Source organism: Petromyzon marinus, chromosome 39 (assembly GCF_048934315.1).
Source record: "Petromyzon marinus isolate PM22_M1 ecotype Great Lakes invasive population chromosome 39, UKy_Petmar_22M1.pri1.0, whole genome shotgun sequence".
In the NCBI taxonomy this organism is placed as follows: Eukaryota; Metazoa; Chordata; class Hyperoartia; order Petromyzontiformes; family Petromyzontidae; genus Petromyzon; species Petromyzon marinus.
In genome coordinates, this window is record NC_133705.1 from 5,656,826 (window position 1) to 5,681,157 (window position 24,332).

Consider the following 24,332-nt stretch of genomic DNA (forward strand, 5'->3'; position numbering starts at 1 on the left):
AGACCGCCGCTCCCCACACCGCCCGACACCACAACCACCATCAGCACCGCACGCAGCAGAAGCACAACCACCAGAAGTCGTCCCGTGTCTCGTTTATTTATTCAGAGGGACACGGGCACGTTACAAGTGGTCAATTCATGCGAGACCACAGCAGCCGTTGCGACGTTGGCTGCGCGGGAGAGTTTGTTACGGACCGACGGCGGCTCTCTGCGTCGAGCGGCCTCCCCCCCCCCTTCCGCGTCACAGGAAGGGCTCCAGCGAGATCTCGAGGGCGGCGCACGGCAGCGGGAGGTCGAAATGCGCGAGCACGCCCGGGTGCAGCACGCCGAGTCGGCCCACGGGCGCGGAGCCCACGCGCACGCACGCACACCGCCCTGGGAAGAACGTGGGGTCTGCGCGGTGGCACGCACATAAACCAACGCGCGCACACACACACACACACAGGTGAGGCTTCGACAACAACAACCGCCGTTCGCCACTAAAGTGACGGTGGTGTCACCACGGGGCTTGTGCCATGTTAGGTGCACTTCGAGGCCACGTGAAGTGTTAAAGGATCCATACTCTTTGGTTCTATTCGGTAAAGTCACGTAAAAAAACAACAAAAAATAAAAAAAATCAGCGACGTTTCGGCCGCAACACAAGTGGCCTTCATCAGGTGAAGGGACGAGACTGTCTAGAGGACAGCGCTGGAGTGAACACAGCCAAGCTCAGACCGCGACCTTTAAGCTGTGTGAGAGGAAGCAGAGCGCCTTGACAAAGGAATTAGCATAAAATTAGCATTTAATTGGCGGATTTAGCATGATGAACGATGTACAGGGGGGGAGCATGTGCAGACCGGCGAGGGGGGGAGGGGGAGTTTACATATTGATGGTGTGAAAAGGGAATTTAAGCAGCTGCGAAAGTTTGGAATACCACTACTTGAAAAAATATACTATACCATTGAAAATTAGTTTAATGTTTGGTTTGATTCAGAACATCTTTCCAATGGTTGTTTAATTTGAAACCATCCTCTCGGTTGAAATTGTGTCTGTGTTTGTAAATCTGAATTGCCTCGTGAACAAATCTCTGATAAAAACCCGTGGGTTTGCAAAGAACCTTGGTATCGGAGAAAATTATATCGTGATCACCCACAGTGTTGTAACAGTGATCAGCTACGGCAGAAGAATTCGTTCTGCCGTGTTTCAAATCTGATTTGTGCTCGCGAATTCGGTCAGAGACATGTCGTTTCGTCTCCCCAATATAGCAGTCACCACAGGTGCAGATCAATTTGTAAACTCCGGGGTACTGTAAGTCAGGAATGACATCCTTCACGGAAGGGATCAGGTCACGGATTTTGTGTACTGTATTGAACCGGACCAAGATCTTGTGTTTGTTTAGAATTTTGGAGATCTTTTTTAGTAACGCCTGCTATACATGGTAGTGCGATGGTTTTGATCGGAGTATCAAGTGTTTGTTTCTGTATGGAGGGAGAAACAGCTTGGCGGACACTCCGATCAAAACCATCACACTACCATATATAGCAGGCGTGCGTGTCGGTGTTCGTGGCGCGTGATTCGGCGCGCGCTACCCTGGTCTGCCGCGATGTGGTAGGCCTTGTCGTTGCCCTGCGCCGAGCTCCGGCTCGCGACCGCCAGCAGCTGCATGACGCGGTCGAGGAGGCCGTGGATCACCTCGAAGCCCGGGGCCTTGTTGTAGTAGACGGCGCAGAGACGGCGCTCGTTACGCGTGCCCACGTCTGCAGGGTCACGCACGCGCACGCACGCACGCGCACACACGTGAATCCACGAACGCACACGCACGCGGACTAACGCACGGACGCACGCGCTCACACGTGAGACAAAGACCCCGCACCCCGTGTGTCCTTAACAGACTGCTGGAGCAAGTGCTGTTCGCTAGTAGCAGCACCGATTCATGGGTGTATGTTGAACTTCTTTCGCACCGTACGTAGCGAACCGCGCTCATCGGAGGTGTGGGGGAAGGACAACAAACTTCTAAACGCAAAAACTGCACACAAGTAGCACTTATGAAGGCTGGCACGGCACGTGAGTTTGTTGGGTCGTCAGCAGGACGGACATTCTCACCTGCGTCCCACTCCTCCTCACCTGTGTCTCACGCTCACCTGCGCGTCCCACGCTCACCTGTACGTCCCACGCTCACCTGTGCGTCACCACCATCCCTCACCTGTGCGTCACCACTCTACCTCACCTGTGCCTCCCACTCTCCCTCACCTGTGCGTCCCACTCTACCTCACCTGTACGTCACCACCATCCCTCACCTGTGCGTCACCACCCTCCCTCACCTGTGCCTCCCACTCTACCTCACCTGTGCCTCCCACTCTCCCTCACCTGTGCGTCACCACCCTCCCTCACCTGTGCCTCCCACTCTCCCTCACCTGTGCGTCCCACTCTACCTCACCTGTGCCTCCTACTCTCCCTCTCCTGTGCGTCACCACCCTCCCTCACGTGTGCATCACCACCATCCCTCACCTGTGCCTCCCACTCTACCTCACCTGTACGTCACCACTCTCCCTCACCTGTGCGTCACCACTCTCCCTCACCTGTGCGTCCCACTCTACCTCACCTGTACGTCACCACCCTCCCTCACCTGTGCGTCACCACTCTCCCTCACCTGTACGTCACCACTCTCCCTCACCTGTGCCTCCCACTCTACCTCACCTGTGCGTCACCACTCTCCCTCACCTGTGCATCACCACTCTCCCTCACCTGTGCCTCCCACTCTACCTCACCTGTACGTCACCACCCTCCCTCACCTGTGCGTCACCACTCTCCCTCACCTGTACGTCACCACTCTCCCTCACCTGTGCGTCACCACTCTCCCTCACCTGTGCGTCACCACTCTCCCTCACCTGTGCGTCACCACTCTCCCTCACCTGTGCGTCACCACTCTCCCTCACCTGTGCGTCACCACTCTCCCTCACCTGTGCGTCACCACTCTCCCTCACCTGTGCGTCCCACTCTACCTCACCTGTACGTCACCACTCTCCCTCAACTGTGCGTCACCACCCTCCCTCACCTGTGCGTCACCACTCTCCCTCATCTGTGCCTCCCACTCTCCCTCACCTGTACGTCACCACCATCCCTCACCTGTGCCTCCCACTCTACCTCACCTGTGCGTCACCACCCTCCCTCACCTGTGCCTCCCACTCTCCCTCACCTGTACGTCACCACCCTCCCTCACCTGTGCATCACCACCCTCCCTCACCTGTACGTCACCACCCTACCTCACCTCTACGTCACCACCCTCCCTCACCTGTACGTCACCACCCTCCCTCACCTGTGCGTCACCACCCTCCCTCACCTGTGTGTCACCACCATCCCTCACCTATAAGTCACCACCCTCCCTCACCTGTGCATCACCACCATCCCTCACCTGTGTGTCACCACTCTCCCTCACCTGTGCGTCACCACCATCCCTCACCTGTGCATCACCACCATCCCTCACCTGTACGTCACCACTCTCCCTCACCTGTGTGTCACCACCATCCCTCACCTGTGCGTCACCACTCTCCCTCACCTGTGCGTCACCACTCTCCCTCACCTGTGCGTCACCACTCTCCCTCACCTGTGCGTCACCACTCTCCCTCACCTGTGCGTCACCACTCTCCCTCACCTGTGCGTCACCACCCTCCCTCACCTGTGCTCGAGTCCTGCAGCACGACGTCCGAGATCTCAAAGAGTTTGAGAGGCAGCGCCATATTGCGGTTTGCGGCGAGCGTCTTGAGGAGGCCGGGAAGCAGAGTGGTGCGCGCCACCTGGGCATGCCACCACACATGCCACCACACACACGCCACCACACACACGCCACCACACACGCCACCCCACACGCCACCCCACACGCCACCCCACACGCCACCCCACACGCCACCCCACACGCCACCCCACACGCCACCACACACGCCACCACACACGCGCCACCACACACGTGTCACCACACACGCCACCCCACGCGCCACCACACGCGCCACCACACGCGCCACCACACGCGCCACCACACACACGCCACCACACACACGCCACCACACACACGCCACCACACACACGCCACCACACACACGCCACCCCACACACGCCACCACACACGCCACCACACACACGCCACCACACACGCCAGCACACACACGCCACCCCACACGCCACCACACACACGCCACCACACACGCCACCACACACGCGCCACCACACACGCGCCACCACACACACGCCACCACACACGCGCCACCACACACGCGCCACCACACACGCGCCACCACACACGCGCCACCTCACATGCCACCACACACACGCCACCACACACACGCCACCACACACGCCACCACACACACGCCACCACACACACGCCACCACACACACGCCACCACACACACAACGCGCCAATCAAACACAAAGATCCCCCTCCTGTAGCCTGTAACAGACTGTCGGGGCAAGTGCTCTTAGCGACCAGCAGCGCCTACGAAGGCCGGCACGGTGGAACGCCAGGGGGTGGGGTGGCCAGCCCCACGCTCGGCCGCCTTTGTCTCCCTCGTGGCGATGTTTTTACACTCGGCCTCGTTCGAGGCCGAGTCGACCTAGGGGAGGCCTAGGACGGGTTCAGGTAATCGTCACTGGTGTCGGTGGCCGTGAGCGGGATTCGAACCCGGCTCACCGGTGTCGCGGCGTGGCTACCCGCTACACTACGACCGCTCCCCGCACGCTATCACCACCCGCGTCGCCGTGACGACCGCGGCCGTGCAGGTGCTGTGTGCGGAGCAGGGGGAGTGTGGGCGCGAGGGTGGGGGCATAGGGGAGTGTGGGGGGGGGGGGGGCAGGGGGAGTGTGGGGGGGAGGGCAGGGGGAGTGTGGGGGGGGGGGCAGGGGGAGTGTGGGGGGGGGGCAGGGGGAGTGTGGGGGGGGGCAGGGGGAGTGTGGGCGCGAGGGTGGGGGTGTAGGGGAGTGTGGGGGGGGGTGTAGGGGAGTGTGGGGGGGGGCAGGGGGAGTGTGGGCGCGTAGGGGAGTGTGGGGGGGGGGGCAGGGGGAGTGTGGGGGGGGGGCAGGGGGAGTGTGGGGGGAGGCAGGGGGAGTGTGGGGGGGGGCAGGGGGAGTGTGGGGGGGGGCAGGGGGAGTGTGGGGGGGGGCAGGGGGAGTGTGGGGGGGGGCAAGGGGAGTGTGGGGGGGGGGCAGGGGGAGTGTGGGGGGGGGGGCAGGGGGAGTGTGGGGGGGGGGGCAGGGGGAGTGTGGGGGGGGGGGCAGGGGGAGTGTGGGGGGGGGGGCAGGGGGAGTGTGGGCGCGAGGGTGGGGGTGTAGGGGAGTGTGGGGGGAGTGTGGGGGGGGGCGGGGGGAGTGTGGGGGGGCAGGGGGAGTGTGGGCGCGTAGGGGAGTGTGGGGGGGGGGGCAGGGGGAGTGTGGGGGGGGGGCAGGGGGAGTGTGGGGGGAGGCAGGGGGAGTGTGGGGGGGGGGGCAGGGGGAGTGTGGGCGCGAGGGTGGGGGTGTAGGGGAGTGTGGGGGGGGCGTGAGGCAACCTGGAAGTCGGCGCTCTTGGGGTTGGCTATGAGCACGGCTCGCGTGCTGCTCACGTCCCGCAGCAGCTTCTCCGTCACGTCCTCGTGGGAGCACTGCGAGAGAGAGAGAGGGCAGCACTCGCGGTCCACACCAAAGACAAAGATCCCCCGGGTTGAAGCCTTCAGCGGGCTGTCTGGGACGAGTGCTGTCCGTGAGCACGGCGCACCAAGGGGTGGGTCGCCGGCACCGACGGCCAGCCGCCTTCGTCTCCCCAGCGCTGATGTTTCCACACGGCGCAGGATGCTCAATCGAGGCGGAGACAAAACCAGAGGAGGCCCAGGGGTGGCTCCGATATCCGTCACCGACGTTGCCTGCGAGCGGAATTGAACTCGGGCTGCCGGGTTCGTGGCGCAGCACGCGAACCGCCACACGCGACCGCTGCCCACTAGTCCCCACACACACGCACTCCCACGCTATCCCCCACACTCGCAAAACGACAACCACTTGCACACTCGCACTCATTCCTATGTCTACACTCTCGCCGCACTCGCCCGGCCACTCGCGTCCCAAGCAACCTCGCGGCAACCGCCGTTCCCGCGAGCCGCGGACGCCCAACCCTCAAGGCGAGCGGCGTGGCGGCAGGCCCCGCGGTAGCGGCGGTCGTGCGATGGGGTTGAGCGGACACGGGAGAAGCGAGTCGGCCCCGACCCCCTCCCTCGTACCAGCGCGAAGGTGAGCGCCTCCGTGAACCCCGCGGCTGCCACGTCCACCCGCAGGAGGTCCGTCAGCTTGTTGAGAGGAAACTGCACACGCAGGCAAAGCCAAAGATCCCCCCCCCCCCGCAAAGACTTAACAGACTGTTGGGGCAAGTGCTGTTAGCGAGGAGCGCCTATTAAGTCCGGCACGGCACACGAGGGGGTGGGTGGCCAGCACCGTGCCCGACCCAGGACCGGTTCAGACGTTTGTCACCAATGTTGGCCGTGAGCGGGAATCGAACTCGGGTCGCCGGGTTCGTAGCACACACGCCGCACACACGCACGCACGCACGCAAGGCGAACACGGGGGAGTGACGGCACCATTGCCGCGTCCCCGGCACGGCGCAGCTGGCCGCCGCTACCGCCAGCTTCAGCGCTTTCCCGAATGGAAGCGGACGCAGCACGCGCATGGTGCACGATTAGCACGTTGGGCCACGTACGTACCGTGCGAAAGAAGCTCAACGTACGTACAGTTGCAAGCGCGAAGCGCGGGAAATCCCGCCTCCTCCGAAGCACGGAGGAGAATCGCCGCCAGCCTTCGAAATGAGCGGCCTCCACCCCCCCCCCCCCCCCCGGTGAGTTCTTAACATCGCCCGTACTCAGCAAGCGGCGACGCGAATTGAAATGGGCGCGGCGCTCACCTGGTGGGCGATGGTGAGGGTGGCCGGGATGGTGCGGGCGATGTTGTTGAAGCCGTAGGCGATGGCGGCGTCCTCCATGATGTCGCAGGCGTGGATGATGTCGGAGCGGATCGGCGGGACCTCCACGCGGATCTGGGAGCCGTCGGCGGCCACCTCTGACTTGAGGCACATGCGCGTGAGCAGGCGCGCCAGACGCTCCGGGGACTCGCTGGCCCGCGGCGCCGGGGGAGACGGGGGTGGCACGAGGGGTCAGCAGCGACTCGTGGCACAGCACGGACACTGAACTCTTTAAACAATTATTGTCATATTCATATTCTTAGCTCTTTCGGTAAAGTCACGTTGAAGGGAAACAATAAAATAATAAAATATATATTTTATTGTTTGCCTTCAACGTGACTTTACCGAAAGAGCTAAGAATATCAATTACTGCAGTCACGAAAGCTTTAAATCAAAATTATTATATTTGTTCAGACCAGGTAAGGCCCACTGAGCCATACAGAGCTCTTTTTCAGAAGCGACCCGTCCACAACTGATAGCCCAACGAAGTGGCTTTTCGTCACGTGGATATTTATAGTAGCAGCCAAATACTCTAAATGCGTGATGTCGATTCTAAACGTGGAGGGTAAAACTGGAGGACCTGGGGGGAAAATCCACGCGACCACAGGGAGAACAAGCAAACTCCAAATATACAGGCATCAGGGTCGGGATCGGACCCACAACTTCCTGCATACTTGGCGAGGGAGATAACATCTCGCCGCGTACAAAGTTTCCCCGTATAGCCTCAACAGACTGTTGGGGCAAGTGCTGTTAGCGAGCACCGATGAAGGCCCTGCGGCAGGGCACACGAGGGGGTGGATGGTCAGAACTATGCCCTATATGGTCCATATTATATATTATATGATATCATATATGGACCATACAGTAGAGCACCATAGTCCGCGCTCCTTCGACGGTGGATAAGGAACAACAAAACGACACGAACTCCCACTCCTGAAGGCCAGCAGCAGAACTCCACATTGGCGTCTCGCTCTTGAACACATCGCACATCGCCACACGCAATAACAGAGTCGTCTGTTGGGGAATGTTAAGTCTATGGGAAATGTTAAGTCTGTTGGGGAATGTTAAGTCTATGGGCAGTGTTAAGTCTATGGGCAGTGTTAAGTCTATGGGCAATGTTAAGTCTATGGGCAATGTTAAGTCTATGGGCAATGTTAAGTCTATGGGTAATGTTAAGTCTATGGGCAATGTTAAGTCTATGGGCAATGTTAAGTCCATGGGCAATGTTAAGTCCATGGGTAATGTTAAGTCTATGGGCAATGTTAAGTCTATGGGCAATGTTAAGTCTATGGGCAATGTTAAGTCTATGGGCAATGTTAATTCTACGGGCAATGGTAAGTCTACGGGCAATGTTAAGTCTACGAGCAATGTTAGTTGATGAGCGATGTCAAGTCTCTTGAATAGAATACGCCCACACCATATACACACGGCCATACAAAAACACGACGTACGCCGTGCAGCACGCACGCACGCCACAGCGAGAGGGTGGCTGATCTGATTGATGATCAGGCCACGGCTGCACGGTTCCACTGGGGGAGGGGGCTCTCACCGAATGCCAACGCGAGAGTTGATGTACTCGGCACTCAGCACCTCTGTCCTGTACGGCAGCTCCTGTGAGCGGACAAAGATCCCCCGTAAAGTCTTCACAGGCTGTAGGGGCAAGTGCTGTTAGCGAGCGGCACCTATGAAGTCCGGCACGGCGCACGAAGGGGTGGGTGGCCAGCACCGCGCCCGGCCTCCTTTGTCTCCACAGTGGCGATGTTTATTACACACCGCACCAGGTACTCATTTTAGGCTCAGTCTACCTCGGGGAGGCCAAGGACCGGTTCAGATATTTCTCACTGGTGTTGGCCGTGCGTGAGAATCGAACTCAGGTCGCCAGGTTCATAGCGCAGCACGTTAACTGCTACATCACCGCTCCCCACTGTACATAGACACAAAGACAATGATCCCCCCCCCCCCCCTTATAGCCTTAACAGACTGTTGGGGCAAGGGCTGTTAGCGCATCCACGCGCATGCAATCGCACGAGCACTGGCAGCAAGCCCTCTGCTGGCCCGTGTCCATCATCATCATCATCATCCTCCGCCAATCCACTGCCGGATGAAGGCCTCCCGAAGGCCGACGGCGTCTCTCGCGATCGTGCAGCGTGACGACGGGAGGCCCGTTGTAAATGAGCGAGAGGAAGGGAGCGGGGGGGGGGGGGGGCTGGGGGGGTACGCACCGGGAACAGGGTCGTCTGTCCGTCGGGGCTCACCACCTCCACCGCCTCCACCCTGCAAGAAGAGGCCGGCGTCACAACAGCGGCGGCGACACCGCGGCCTTCGACAGCGCGCAGCGGACGACTCGCGCCACGTGCGGCGCGTACACATCGCTCACAATCGACGGGAGCACTGGCTGACCCGGTAGAGGATCCATGAGCTAGTGTAGGTATGATCACCGCATCAGTTTAACATGTAGTAGGCTTTCGCGACCAATATCCGTAATATTGTTTGTTGTTGGTTATATCGCGTAAATATATAAATGTGTGTCGTTAAACCCGCCACCGCCCGACACAGCCACTTAGTAAGGTTTGTCACGTTAACAGATCCGGCTGTCGCCTGGTGAAGCTAGTTGTAATTACTGGCGAAACGTCGTACTCAGATTGTAAATGTTGTGGCTTTGCTCTCCAACACACCGGTGTGCTGTACTAGTGACGAATTGGCACGCTCCGTTTACGTGACAAAGCTTACTAGTTGCCTGTGTCGGGTGGTGGCAGGTTTCATGACACATTTATACATTTACGCGATCTAGCCCACAAAAAACACCCCTCTATTATATTATGGCTGTTAAACATCGTTCGTGAAACTCTGCGCTTTTCGTTAAAACGCCGCCACGTTTAGGCGGACGCAGGTTCTGGGAGGAACCCGTGCCCTCGCCGAGGATTTCCAAATACCGGGCACGGGCGCACTCGCGAGGGTGCACACTCACAGCCCGGTTCACTCCCGGCTGTGAGTGTGCACTGCGAGAGGACTCGCTGAGCGCGGCGCTGAACGGAGAAAAATCCACGTCGCTGCCGCAACGGTGCAGAATATTCCCCCTGTAGCACCGTGGAACGTCCCGGCATTCACGCGCCCGACGACACTCAGTTGTGCATTCGAGCTGACGAAGAGGTCGGTGATGTATGCGCGTTCAACTTCTTTTGCACCGTACATTAGCCAACGGTGCTCATCGGAGGTGCGGGGGGAAAGACAACAAACTACAAAGCACAAAAAGCAGTTCTCGTATCGGAAGAGCGTTCCAGACGGCCGCGGAGAATAGCGTGCGCACACAAACAATGAAGGGCGATTGAATGTACAGATTTTTTGCAAGATGACGTTCCCCCCCCCCCCCACCCCCGAGGAGTTACTGAACAAATGCGTATAATGTTTACTTGTGAAGAGTTCTGTGAAGGGTGCGACATTAAATAACGTTCGATTCATGGATTGCACAGTTGCTCGACTGGTGCGGTGGCCAGTGATGGGTCAATGTTTGCAGGCCGTTTAAAAGCGGTCGCGGGCACGAGGCACCACTCCACAACCTGCTTTGGGCTATCCCAAGGGGGGGGGGGGGGGGTGGGGTCGTCGACCAAAACAACAACAAGAGACATTTTTGTCGAATTCGGTTAAAAATAAAACCCCGCAAATATTTCAAGAGCCGCAATGCCACGCGGAGGATACGGGACGGTGGTGAGTCCTGAATGAATGACGGTGACGAGACGGCCCTTGAAGAGCAGCGCTCATCTCCGGAGACGCAGGCTGCCCACCCCTGCCCATGGTGAACTGGACTTCCATGGTGAACTGGACTTCCATGTTAAACTGGACTTCCATGGTGAACTGGACTTCCATGTTAAACTGGACTTCCATGGTGAACTGGACTTCCATGTTAAACTGGACTTCCATGGTAAACTGGACTTCCATGTTAAACTGGACTTCCATGGTGAACTGGACTTCCATGTTAAACTGCACTTCCATGGTGAACTGGACTTCCATGTTAAACTGGACTTCCATGGTAAACTGGACTTCCATGGTAAACTGAACTTCCATGGTAAACTGGATTTCCATGGTGAACTGGACTTCCATGGTAAACTGGGCTTCCATGGTGAACTGGACTTCCATGGTAAACTGAATTTCCATGGTAAACTGGAATTCCATGGTAAACTGGATTTCCATGGTGAACTGGACTCTCATGGTAAAACTGGACATCCATGGTAAACTGGACTTCCATGATGAACTGGACTCCCAGGGTAAACTGGACTCCTTTGGTAAACTGGACTTCAATGGTCAGGGGTCGGCAAGCAAAATAACAAGAAGAGCCATTTATTTCGAATTTCAAAGAACCGCAGGTTGACCGACCCCCAGGGCGAGCCGTACGAATGTGACGGGAATCAACGGGCTCCCCGGTCACTCGCAACGGAACGAGAGCCGGCGGGCCCTCTCTCTCTCTCGCTGTCGGCCAGAGGCTTTGGTCGCCGCAGACGTCCGGGCCGAGCGGCGGCTACTCACGTGAAGGGCTCCGCGCAGTACTCGCTGAACATGGCCACCAACGTGTCCAGCACGACCTTGGCCTAGGGCGGACAAAGGGAGCAGCAGACGGTGAACGCTTCTCCACACGGACGGCGGCGCTGGCGGCTAACAGCTGTGACGACTGCGCTACCGACTTATGGGTTCAGTTGCTATGCGTGTAGAGTGTGTGAGTGTTGGAGTAGTGTGTGTGAGTGTTGGTGTAGTGTGTGTGAGTGTTGGAGTAGTGTGTTGAGTGTTGGTGTGTGTGAGTGTTGGTGTAGTGTGTGTGAGTGTTGGAGTAGTGTGTTGAGTGTTGGTGTGTGTGAGTGTTGGTGTAGTGTGTGTGAGTGTTGGTGTAGTGTGTGTGAGTGTTGGTGTAGTGTGTGAGTGTTGGTGTAGTGTGTGTGTGTTGGTGTAGTGTGTGTGTTGGTGTAGTGTGTGTGAGTGTTGGTGTAGTGTGTGTGAGTGTTGGTGTAGTGTGTGTGTTAGTGTAGTGTGTGTGTGTTGGTGTAGTGTGTGTGAGTGTTGGTGTAGTGTGTGTGAGTGTTGGAGTAGTGTGTGTGAGTGTTGGTGTAGTGTGTGTGAGTGTTGGAGTAGTGTGTTGAGTGTTGGTGTGTGTGAGTGTTGAGTGTTGGTGTGTGTGAGTGTTGGTGTAGTGTGTGTGAGTGTTGGTGTAGTGTGTGTGAGTGTTGGTGTAGTGTGTGTGTGTTGGTGTAGTGTGAGTGTTGGTGTAGTGTGTGTGAGTGTTGGTGTAGTGTGTGAGTGTTGGTGTAGTGTGTGTGAGTGTTGGTGTAGTGTGTGATTGTTGGTGTAGTGTGTGTGTGTTGGTGTAGTGTGTGTGTGTTGGTGTAGTGTGTGTGAGTGTTGGTGTAGTGTGTGTGTGTTGGTGTAGTGTGTGTGTGTTGGTGTAGTGTGTGTGAGTGTTGGTGTAGTGTGTGTGAGTGTTGGTGTAGTGTGTGTGAATGTTGGTGTAGTGTGAGTGTTGGTGTAGTGTGTGAGTGTTGGTGTAGTGTGTGTGAGTGTTGGTGTAGTGTGTGTGAGTGTTGGTGTAGTGTGAGTGTTGGTGTAGTGTGTGTGAGTGTTGGTGTAGTGTGTGAGTGTTGGTGTAGTGTGTGTGTGTTGGTGTAGTGTGTGTGAGTGTTGGAGTAGTGTGTGTGAGTGTTGGTGTGTGTGAGTGTTGGTGTAGTGTGTGTGAGTGTTGGTGTAGTGTGTGTGAGTGTTGGTGTAGTGTGTGTGTGTTGGTGTAGTGTGAGTGTTGGTGTAGTGTGTGTGAGTGTTGGTGTAGTGTGAGTGTTGGTGTAGTGTGTGAGTGTTGGTGTAGTGTGTGATTGTTGGTGTAGTGTGTGTGTGTTGGTGTAGTGTGTGTGTGTTGGTGTAGTGTGTGTGAGTGTTGGTGTAGTGTGTGTGTGTTGGTGTAGTGTGTGTGTGTTGGTGTAGTGTGTGTGAGTGTTGGTGTAGTGTGTGTGAATGTTGGTGTAGTGTGAGTGTTGGTGTAGTGTGTGAGTGTTGGTGTAGTGTGTGTGAGTGTTGGTGTAGTGTGTGTGAGTGTTGGTGTAGTGTGAGTGTTGGTGTAGTGTGTGTGAGTGTTGGTGTAGTGTGTGAGTGTTGGTGTAGTGTGTGTGTGTTGGTGTAGTGTGTGTGAGTGTTGGTGTAGTGTGTGTGAGTGTTGGTGTAGTGTGTGTGTTAGTGTAGTGTGTGTTGGTGTAGTGTGTGTGTGTTGGTGTAGTGTGTGTGAGTTGGTGTAGTGTGTGTGAGTGTTGGTGTAGTGTGTGTGAGTGTTGGTGTAGTGTGAGTGTTGGTGTGTGTGTGTGTTGGTGTAGTGTGTGTGAGTGTTGGTGTAGTGTGTGTGTGTGTTGGTGTAGTGTGTGATTGTTGGTGTAGTGTGTGTGATTGTTGGTGTAGTGTGTGTGAGTGTTGGTGTAGTGTGTGTGTGGGGAGCGATAGTGCAGCGGTTAGCGCTACGCTGCGCTCCGAACCCGGCGTCCCGCATTCGATTCTCGCTCACAGTCACTGCCAGTGACGATTATCTGAACCGGTCCTGGGCCTCCCGTATGTCGACTCAGTCTCAAATGAGTACCTGGTGCAGTGTGTAAACATCGCCACTAGGGAGAGAAAAGGCGGCCAGGCGTGGTGCTGGCCACCCACCCCCTCGTGCGCCGTGTCGGCCTTCATAGGTGCTACTCGCGAACAGCGTTAAGGCCACGGAGGGGGTGATATTCTGTCCGGCTGGAGTGAGCGTGTCCACATCAGAGCGTGAAACTGCCGGCTGTCACCTTGTAGGGGTCGGTGGCCGTGCACTCGATGAAGACGTTCCTCGTCGACAGCGTGATCTTCGAGTGGTTCCCTGCACGAGCGAGCAGAGCTCACGAAACGACGCGAACCAGGCGGGGAGAACGAGCCACGGACAAACCGATCAGCGACCGCCATGAGTCAAGACGATTCATCCGATGATGATGCTGGTTGTAAATTACTGGTAAAACGTCGTACTCAAGATTGCAAATGTTGTGAATTTGCTGTACTAGTAACGAATTGGCACGTTCTGTTAACGTGACAAACCTTCGCTCATTGGCTGTGTCGGGTGGCGCCGGGTACCGACGACACGTTGACATATTTACGCGATCTAACCCAACAACGCTGTAATATGGAAGGTGGGCCTGTTAAGACGCCCAAGCCCAGTGGCGTGGCCGTGGTGCACGCGGGCCCTGCTGTTCAGAATTAAATGCGGCCCCCCCCCCTTTCCTATGACTGCCCCCCCCCCCCGCCTCCTGCCTGGCATCTCCGCGTTTCACTCGCGCGTGCGGCACTCCCCAACGGCGTAGGCCGGGTTCTCTCGGCGTCGTCACGCGAGCAGACCATGTGACGCACACCGACCAATAACAGAGCCGCCCCACCGCAGGCACTGACGCTGCCGCCCCTGGCCGAGGCTCGGCCATCTGCCGTGCGGGCCGAGGCAGACGCCACCGTTGCCGACGCGGCCTCAAGCCGGCACTGCCAGGGGCCCTCCCATCCAGGCCGACAGCGCTTGCCCCGACTCCCCCTCCTCCCCACCCCCCCCACCACCTTCCTACCCTTCTTGTGTAACCTGGCACCAGAGCCCCTCCAGCACCATGGGAATCCCAAGCGCAGTTACACCGCCTGCACACCCTACGGCAGTGTTCTTCGTTGCAAGGCCCGCGGGCCACTAGCGGCTCCTGGCGGCCTTTAGTGCGGCACCTGAAGTGTGGCCCCCCGACACTACACAAAGAGTGAAAACACCTCCCCACCATCGTCATCATCGTGCTGCTGCCAAACCCACCATGGTTTCAAATGTGTGGCGGGCCCCTCACACCGATGATGTCTCATCGCCGAAAGCGGCCCTCCCCCTCGGCAAGCGAGCGAAGAACGCGGCCCTACGGCAACGCCACGGCGCCTACCGTTGATGATGGGCGGCATGGAGAGCACGACTCCGCGAGCGTCCACGATGACGGGGTACAGGGGGCGGCCGTCCAGGATGTGCAGGTAGTGACGGAGGTGGCTGTCGGTCTGCGGAGGAGAAAACGACCGCTCCGTGAGCCGGGAGGTTCCACGATCGGCCCGCACCGATCGGCGGGGGTTCAACTCGGAGGGGCGCAGGTCCTCCGGCTCGCGGGCGGAAGGCGACCCACGACTTGAGCTTCGCGCGAGCCACGGCCGTGCAATCTTCGCCTCGCCCACCGGCTACCGGAAGGGAATGTTTCTGACCGTGGGAACACCGGGTACGGGTACGGTGCGCGCGGGCGTGGGCGGCGATTGCGGCGATTGCGACGGGAGCACTGGCTGACCCGGTAGAGGATCCATGAGCTCGTGTGGGTATGATCACCGCATGAATAACCCAACCGGTAACGGATATACATTGTAGTTTATATGCACACATGAACTCGCCCCCCCCCCCCCCCCCCCCATCTGGGCTTCACACCCGGTTGGCTCACAAGTGGTGGCATCTATCCCCCTCTATTTAAGACCGAAACAGGAAGATTTCTCCACGACTCTGGCTGTCGCCTGATGATGCTGCTTGTTGTTGTAATTACTGGCGAAACTTCACAGTACTCGAATTGTAAATGTTGTAGAGGGTTTTACTCTCCAACACACAAACGGTTAGTGCTGTACTAGTAACGAATCGGCACGTTTTGTTTACGTGACAAACCTTACTGATTGGCCGTGTCGGGTGGTGGCGGGTTTAACGACGCATTTATATTCACGCGCTCTAACCCACAACAACAACATATTTGCCGCGTGTTAAACTGGTCTGGGCACGGTGCGCGTGAACGAGCGAGCGGGCGGGCGGGCGTGCGTGTGCGACGATTGCAGCGATGGCCGCGGGAGCGCCGGCTGACCCGGTAGAGCTCCATGAGCTCGCAGGCCGTGTGCTCGCGGCTGCCGTTGAGCGGCGTGAACTTGATCTCGGCCGGGGGTCTCGCCGTGTACACGAACGGGCCCGACACCGTGTCCAGGTCGTGCGTGCCGATCGCCACCAGCGTGCGCTTCCTGGTGCACACCGAACACCGTCGTCATCATCATCACCACCACCACCAGCATCGCCCGTAGCCACCACCACCACCGTCATCCTCGTCGTCATCATCGCTATCGCCATCATCATCACCATCATCATTACCATCACCACCACCATCGCCCATAGCCACAAGCATCGTCATCATCATCGACATCACCACCACAATCATCGCCACCACCACAATCATCACCACCACCACAATCATCACCACCACCATCACCATCGTAACCACTACCAACATCATAACCACCACTATCGTCCATCACACTACCATCGTCATCATCATCAACATCACCACCACCATCATCACCACTATCACCATCATCATCACCACCACCAACATCATTCCTACCACCATCATCCATCGCCACAGCCATCATCATGGCCAATGGTCCGAGAAAACCTCCACCACCATCACCACAATCGTCACCACCACCATCACCACAATCGTCACCACCACCATCACCACAGTCGTCATCACCACCACCACCATCACCATTTGGCAGAGCCATCACGACTACTACCAAACAACTAAAGGCGATTTGCTGTGCTTAACAATGACCAAACCACGAATCTGGCTCGGGGCCAAGCAGGGCCAGGCGCGGGGCTAACTAGACGTTCAATGCACCTGGCGGCAGTCCGTGCACAACGCACACACGCGGCTCGCGACGCCTGTCAGTACACTGTGAAGGGCGCGGTGAGTACACGCGTCTCAACGCAGCGTGGCGTAGGGGCTCCGGCACAGCTCGGATGTGCCAGTAAGAAAATGGCATTCGCCTGGCTCTAAGAGACACGGCGATTTACACCGGGCCCAGCGCTCCAACGTGGTTGGCATGCGCCAGGCCACCCCCCCCCCCTCCCCCTGCCGGCTCTTCAGAGCCCGTCGCCTGGGACGCTCCGGTCCCGTGGGTCTCTCCGGTGAAGTTGCACGGCCTGCGTCCCGGGCGGTCTCCCCACGCACCGGCAAACGTTCTGGTGCAGCTTCTCCTGCAGCTCAATGAAGCTGTCGTAGCGCTCCTTGTCGAGAGAGATGTTCCTCAGCACCGCGGCCACGGCGTACGGGCGCACGGACGCCGTCTATCGCGTACACACGGACGCACGGACACGTCCAACATGGACACCTCCAAGACGGACACACGGACACCTCCAACACGGACACACGGACACGTCCAACATGGACACACGGACACCTCTAACACGGACACGTCCAACACGGACACACGGACACCTCCAAGACAGACACACGGACACGTCCAACACGGACACCTCTAACACGGACACGTCCAACACGGACGCACGGACACCTCCAAGACGGACACACAGACACCTCCAACACGGACACCTCTAACACGGACACGTCCAACACGGACGCACGGACACGGTATGTAGACACGGACTGTCGAGGCAGCGCTCACACAGACACGTCTACCATGAAGCACACACGGACACGCATGTATGCATGTATGTTGACGTTGTTTCGCACCGTACGTAGCCAATCGTGCTAATTGGAGGTGCGGGGGGAAGGACAACAAACTAAACACAAAAAGCAGTTCTCACGAATGAGTTTGTTAATCTAGATCAGGGGTGGGGAACGTCCGGACCGCGGGCCGTACCGCGAAATCGTTTAGTCCGGCCCTGCCAAGGCAACCGCACGACTCGAAATTCAATAAGTCTAGGCGCTTTTTTCAAAGCAACATAAATGTAATTTTGTATGGCCCGCGAATGATGTTATAAATATCCAAATGGCCCTTGGCAGAAAAAAGCTTCCCCACCCCTGATTCTAGATGATGATTTTTTAAACGGTGCATAGCTCCAGTGGCTTGCTCATAACGGAAGGGGAAGAGCGTTCCAGACGGCCGCAGAAGCGCATCTGAAAGCGCCGCGCGATGCGGCGACCGCCGTCTTTGTTCGATTTGTTCGCCAGAAGCCGCTGGTGCGAGGATGACCGGAGGTTGCGTGATGGTTCATGCTCCTTGACGAGACACGTCTAAACACAAAGCGCACTGGGCACGTCTAATATGACACGGTTTGAAATTATACAGCACAGTGCACTTTGTGCGCGTGTGGTGACGTTAATGGTGGCGGCCGTGCTAACGCCATGTCTGCGGCAATGCTGATGTCGTGCGTGCCGTCACGTGGGAGTGTGTGTGTGTGTGTGGCAACGCACCTCTGGTGAGATGACCAGACGCTGCATCTTGCCATCGGCTGGCTCCACGCGGCGATACACTGGGGCCTCACACCTGTGAGCGAAGCCATAGGCAAACCGTACAACCCCCTTCCTTACGGAGGGCCGGATATGACTGCCAAATGCTGCTGGGCGGGCAACCACAACGTGAACACCTCGCTTCGTGACTTGCAGGAGTGAGAGAAGTGAGCGAGCGCTCCGCTTCAATGGGACGCCGTGGCGTTGCCAGGTGGGAAAATATTTCCCTCCGGTGCCCGATCAGAGCAGGTAAGATGCTCGCAGTAACGGACACATATCGGGCGCACTGCGAAGCGGCAGGCCTCGTGTGGCCATGGACAGTAGGTTCCCCACCACTGCCCTACACCCTGCACAGAGACAAACATCCCTCCCCTATAGCTTGGAACAAACTGCTAGGGCAAGTGCTGTGAGCGAGTAGCACCTATGAAGGCCGGCACTGCGCGAGAGGGGCCAGCACCACGCCCGGCCGCCTCTGTCTCCCCAGTGGCGATGTTTACACACCGCGCCGGGAACTCATTTGAGGCTGAGTCGACCTAGGGGAAGCCCATGAGCGTGTCGCCGGGTTCAGAGCGCAGCGCGCTAACCTGTGCGCCACCGTTCCCTACACCCTTGCACACACACGCACGCACGCACCCTACACCCTGCACACACACACTCCCTACACCCTACACACACACGCACGCACCCTACACCCTACACACACACGCACGCACCCTACACCCTACACACACACGCACGCATGCACCCTACACCCTTGCACACACACGCACGCACGCACCCTACAAGCTACACACACACACACCCTACACCCTGTACACACACACACACCCTACACCCTGCACACACACACACGCACACTCCCTACACCTTGCACACATGCGCGCACACATGCACGCGCACACGCTCCCTGCACCAGCTACCTCCTTTCCTGGGCCTTGCCCGGCCGCACACACCTCTCCTTGAAGACCTGCAGGCCGCGCGCCAGCCCCTCCACGCACAGCAGGTCGTAGCGGTTGGCCGGCACGTCGATCTTGTAGATGACATCTTCGGAGGCTCCCACGGCGCGCTCCTTGCCCTGCTCGCGGCTCACCTGCTCCTTCTCCGACGTCTTCGGAGGCGGGAGCACAAAAAAAAACAAAGACAAAGGTCCCCCCCGTGTAGCCTTGAACAGACTGTAGGGGCAAGTGCCGTTCGCGAGCACCTATGAAGGCCGGGACGGCACACGATGGGGTGGGTGGCCAGCACCACGCCCGACCGCCTTTGTCTCGCCAGTGGCGATGTTTACACACCGCATCAAGTACTCATTTGAGGCTGAGTCGACCTAGGAGAGGCCCAGGACCGGTTCAGATAATCGTCACTGGTGTTGACTGTGAGCGAGAATCGAACCCGGGTCACCGGGTTCGCAGCGCAGCGTAGCGCTAACCGCTACACTATCACTCCCCACTGCGCACACAAAGATCCCCCATATAGCCTGTAACAGACTGTAGGGGCAAGTGCTGTTAGCGAGCACCTATGAAGGCCGGAACGGTACACGAGGGGGTGGGTGGCCAGCACCACACCCGACCGCCTTTGTCTCCCTAGTAGGCGATGTTTACACACTGCACCAGGTACTCATTTGAGGCTGAGTCGACCTAGGGGAGGCCCGGGACCGGTTCAGATAATCGTCACTGGTGTTGGCCGTGAGCGGGAATCGAACCCGGGTCGCCAGGTTCATAGCGCAGCGCGCTAACCGCTACACTACCGCTCCCCACTGCGCACACACACAATGACACACACACACAATGACACACACACACACACAATGACACACACACAATGACACACACACAATGACACACACACAATGACACACACACACACACAATGACACACACACAATGACACACACACACAATGACACACACACACAATGACACACACACCTTAACCCACGGACACACGCACGCACAGCGGAGTCGCATGGTAGCAACAGCGTCGGATCGCACAGCTCACATTAACACACACGCATAGGTTAAGTACACGTAACCGCACACACAGTTCACACAGTCACAGGTGCGTGCGGGCAGGGTCACACGTGCTGGTGTGTGGAGAGTCACACGGGATGGTGAGTGGAGGGTCACACGTGCTGGTGTGTGGAGAGTCACACGGGCTGGTGAGTGGAGGGTCACACGGGATGGTGAGTGGAGGGTCACACGTGCTGGTGAGTGGAGGGTCACACGTGCTGGTGTGTGGAGAGTCACACGGGTTGGTGAGTGCAGTGTCACACGGGCTGGTGAGTGGAGAGTCACACGTGCTGGTGAGCGGAGGGTCACACGTGCTGGTGTGTGGAGAGTCACACGGGTTGGTGAGTGGAGGGTCACACGGGCTGGTGAGTGGAGGGTCACACGTGCTGGTGTGTGGAGAGTCACACGGGTTGGTGTGTGGAGAGTCACACGGGCTGGTGAGTGGAGAGTCACACGGGTTGGCGAGTGGAGGGTCACACGGGCTGGTGAGTGGAGGGTCACACGGGATGGTGAGTGGAGGGTCACACGGGATGGTGAGTGGAGGGTCACACGGGATGGTGAGTGGAGGGTCACACGGGATGGTGAGTGGAGGGTCACACGGGATGGTGAGTGGAGGGTCACACGGGCTGGTGAGTGGAGGGTCACACGGGCTGGTGAGTGGAGAGTCACACGTGCTGGTGAGTGGAGGGTCATACGGTATGGTGAGCGGAGGCGTGGGACTCACCACTTCATCCAACTCTAAACCAAACTCAAAGCACAGCTCGTCAAACTCCTCGTCAGCTGTCAACAGAGACACGCACAGACAAAGATCCCCCGTATAGCCTTAACATAATGTAGGGGCAAGTGCTGTTAGCGAGCACCTATAAAGGCCGGCACGGCACACAAGGGGGTGAGTGGCCAACACCACGCCCGGCCGCCTTTGTCTCCCCAGTGGCGATGTTTACACATTGCACCAGAGGAAGCCCAAGACCGGTTCAGATAATCGTCACTGGTGTTTGCCATGAGCGGGATTCGAACCCGGGTCACCAGATTCGTAGCGCAGCGCGCTAACCGCTACACTACCGCACAGACACACTGACGCACAGACGCACACACACAAAGACATACACACACAGACAGACACACACACAGACAGACACACACAGACAGACACACACACAGACAGACACACACAGACAGACACACACACACAAAGACACACACACACACACACGCAGACACACGCACGCAGACACACGCACACAGACACACACGCAGACACACAAACAGACACACACACAGACACACACACACAGACACACACACACAGACACACACACACACACAGACACACACACACAGACACACACACACAGACACACACAAACAGACACACACACACAGACACACACACAGACACGCACACACACACACAGACACACACAAACAGACACACAAACAGACACACACACAGACACACACACAGACACACACACAGACACACACAAACAGACACACACACACGCAGACACACAGGCCGCCTCGTTAAATAGATACACTGCAAGTGCGGCTAGCGAGCACCACGCCCGGCAACCCGGCGTGGTGCCGCACCACCAACCACGTGGCATCACAATCTGTTTCAGCTATCACGCAATATCCTGCCCCGCCCCCGCCCGGTCTCTACACTGCCCCTGCCCTGCCCTTACACTGCCCCTAACCAGTCTCTACACTGCCCCCTACCCAGTCTATACACTGCCCCTACCCAGTCTATACACTGCCCCTACCCTGTCTATACACTGCCCCTACCCTGTCTCTACACTGCCCCTACCCGGTCTCTACACTGCCCCTACCCAGTCTCTACACTGCCCCTGCCCAGTCTCTACACTGCCCCCTGCCTCTACACTGCCCCCTACCCAGTCTCTACACTGCCCCCTGCCCGGTCTCTACACTGCCCCTACCCAGTCTCTACACTGCCCCCTACCCAGTCTATACACTGCCCCTACCCAGTCTCTACACTGCCCCTACCCAGTCTCTACACTGCCCCCTGCCTCTACACTGCCCCCTACCCAGTCTCTACACTGCCCCCTACCCGGTCTCTACACTGCCCCTGCCCAGTCTCTACACTGCCCCCTACCCAGTCTCTACCCTGCCCCTACCCAGTCTCTACACTGCCCCTACCCAGTCTCTACACTGCCCCCTGCCCTGCCCTTACACTGCCCCGACAGTGACAGACACGGCCACGTGGATGACAGCGAATGGGGATGCCGTTGATGCCTGCGATGTGATGACTCTCACGCTGTCGATGATGTTGTTGATGATGTTGCTGTTGGTGATGATGTAGTTGATGTTGGTGATGATGTTGGTGATGATGGTGATGATGTTGGTGATGATGTAGTTGATGATGTAGGTGATGATATAGGTGATGATGTAGTTGATGTTGGTGATGATGTAGTTGATGTAGTTGATGATGTTGGTGATGATGTAGTTGATGTTGGTGATGATGTAGTTGATGTAGTTGATGATGTTGGTGATGATGTTGGTGGAGTTGATGTCCTCACTGTAGACGCGCCCCAGGGCCTTGAGCAGCGCCTCGCGTTTCACTTCCACAGTCGGCATCGCGTCCCGCACGCCTCGCTCGCTCTACCGCGTGTTCGAGTCGCCTTCCCGGTGGAGTCTTCGTCGTCTTCCTCCTCTGCCGGAAGATTGTGTTCCTGTGCCGGGAGAGGCTTCCTCCAGCTGAAGATTGTCAGGCCGCATCCGTAGAGAGAGACAGAGAGAGAGTCAACGACAGATTCTTGGGTCTTTCGGTAAAGTCACTGAGATAAGGTTCAAAGGAAATAACAAAACAATAACGAGAACAACTGCCGACGTTTCGATCGCGACGCAAGCGGTGGTCTTTTTGTTGTTGTTGCTGAAAACGACCGCTCGTGTTGCGATCGAAACGTTATATTTTTTTTGTTATTTTTTTGTTATATATCCTGCAGTCACGAAAGCTTTAAGTCAAGTGATAAAACGACGTTTCGGTGGGGTCCACCTTTCCTCCGGAAGACCCTTCCTGTTCCGGAAGGGCAGTGAAGGGCTCCCAGACTCTCGTGTTCATTCTGGAAGTGCACACACGTGCCAGTAGGGGCAGGCCACGAATCGTTACAACAACAACAAACACAATACACATTACCGACGTTTCGATTGCAACACAAGCAATCATCATCATCATCAGTTGTGCAAACCACAGCAATCGAAACGTCGTGAGAATTTTTTTTATTTTATTACTTCCCTTCCACGTGGTGACTTTACCGAAAGAAACCAAGAATATGGAATCCCTGCATTCACGAAAGCTTTAAATCGAAATTTTACCGAGTTATATTTGCACAAGCGTGCTGGTACACACACACACGAGTGATAGTTCCATAGCTGTCAGCGAATTTGAGTTTTCAGATCCATTCGTCGTACGCCTTGGTTTTCTCGTATTTGACAATGGGGTTAATGAATTCGCGAAGTATTATGGGGCCGTCCATAAATGACGTCACGCACCTAGGGGTGGAGTCAGACATTTGTGACGATGTGTGACGATGGGGGGGTTTGAGAAATGTGACGTCACATCAAAATGCGCAACTTTAAATAAATATAGACAACACGTTCTACTTAATTAAATAGACTTTTTAATAAATGTTTTCTCCCTACAACATCAGAGTGCAGCGGCACATTAAGTACGCACTACAATGTCAATAGTTTAAAGCGATTTGAAGCATGTTTTATATTTTTTTTGGGGGGGGCAGAGCTTTGTGACGTTATATTTGAGGGGGGGGTCTGACTGTGACGCCGTGTGACGAGGGGGGGGGGTCAAAAATCGCGTGACGTCATTTATGGACGACCCCTATGCAGATTTGCCAATAAGGTTTTCATGGCTGAACAGGGCCCCATGTGGAATTCTTCTTGCATCAAATGATGTGAGACTGGATTTTAAGTCGAGGTCACGATGGTAGGTGCTGTACTGTACAGAGCAAATCGAAGAACAATGATAAAGTGGGTTTAGTCTAAACCTTGACTTATAGCTTTCGTGACTGCAGGAATTCAGATTCTTTGGGACTTTCGGTAAAGCCACGTGGACAGAAAAATAATGAAAAATAAAAATATCACGACGTTTCGATCG

General features: G+C 57.0%; 1 protein-coding gene across 2 annotated transcripts; it reads right to left on the reverse strand.

Moving 5' to 3' along the window:
- Positions 1-77: 77 nt before the first annotated feature.
- FARSB (phenylalanyl-tRNA synthetase subunit beta) lies at positions 78-23,286 on the reverse strand. Of its 2 annotated transcripts, XM_032968402.2 has the most exons (18): positions 23,217-23,286; positions 22,741-22,918; positions 20,928-20,983; positions 19,154-19,308; positions 18,165-18,237; positions 16,959-17,074; positions 15,822-15,972; positions 14,883-14,991; positions 13,743-13,813; positions 11,470-11,531; positions 9,171-9,222; positions 8,498-8,559; positions 6,892-7,099; positions 6,218-6,298; positions 5,516-5,608; positions 3,655-3,772; positions 1,568-1,735; positions 78-392 (listed from the first exon to the last, which is right to left on the reverse strand). In XM_032968402.2, the coding sequence occupies exons 2-18, from the start codon at positions 22,796-22,798 to the stop codon at positions 241-243; spliced, it is 1,785 nt and encodes a 594-aa protein (XP_032824293.2). In that variant the 5' UTR covers positions 22,799-22,918; positions 23,217-23,286; the 3' UTR covers positions 78-240. The 2 variants fall into 2 exon arrangements, with proteins under 2 accessions (XP_032824293.2, XP_075928959.1); XM_076072844.1 differs by lacking the exon at positions 23,217-23,286 and having other exon boundaries at positions 22,741-23,210.
- Positions 23,287-24,332: the final 1,046 nt, after the last annotated feature.

Bases quoted from the DNA above. Each gene is read 5' to 3' on its own strand.
- FARSB (XM_032968402.2), bottom strand. From the start codon at position 22,798: ATGCCGACTGTGGAAGTGAAACGCGAGGCGCTGCTCAAGGCCCTGGGG. The intron at 5,609-6,217 runs GTACGAGGGAGG...TCTCTCTCGCAG, and splicing joins AGGCGCTCACCTTCGCGCTG to TGCTCCCACGAGGACGTGAC. The intron at 3,773-5,515 runs GTTGCCTCACGC...TGGCATGCCCAG, and splicing joins CCAAGAGCGCCGACTTCCAG to GTGGCGCGCACCACTCTGCT.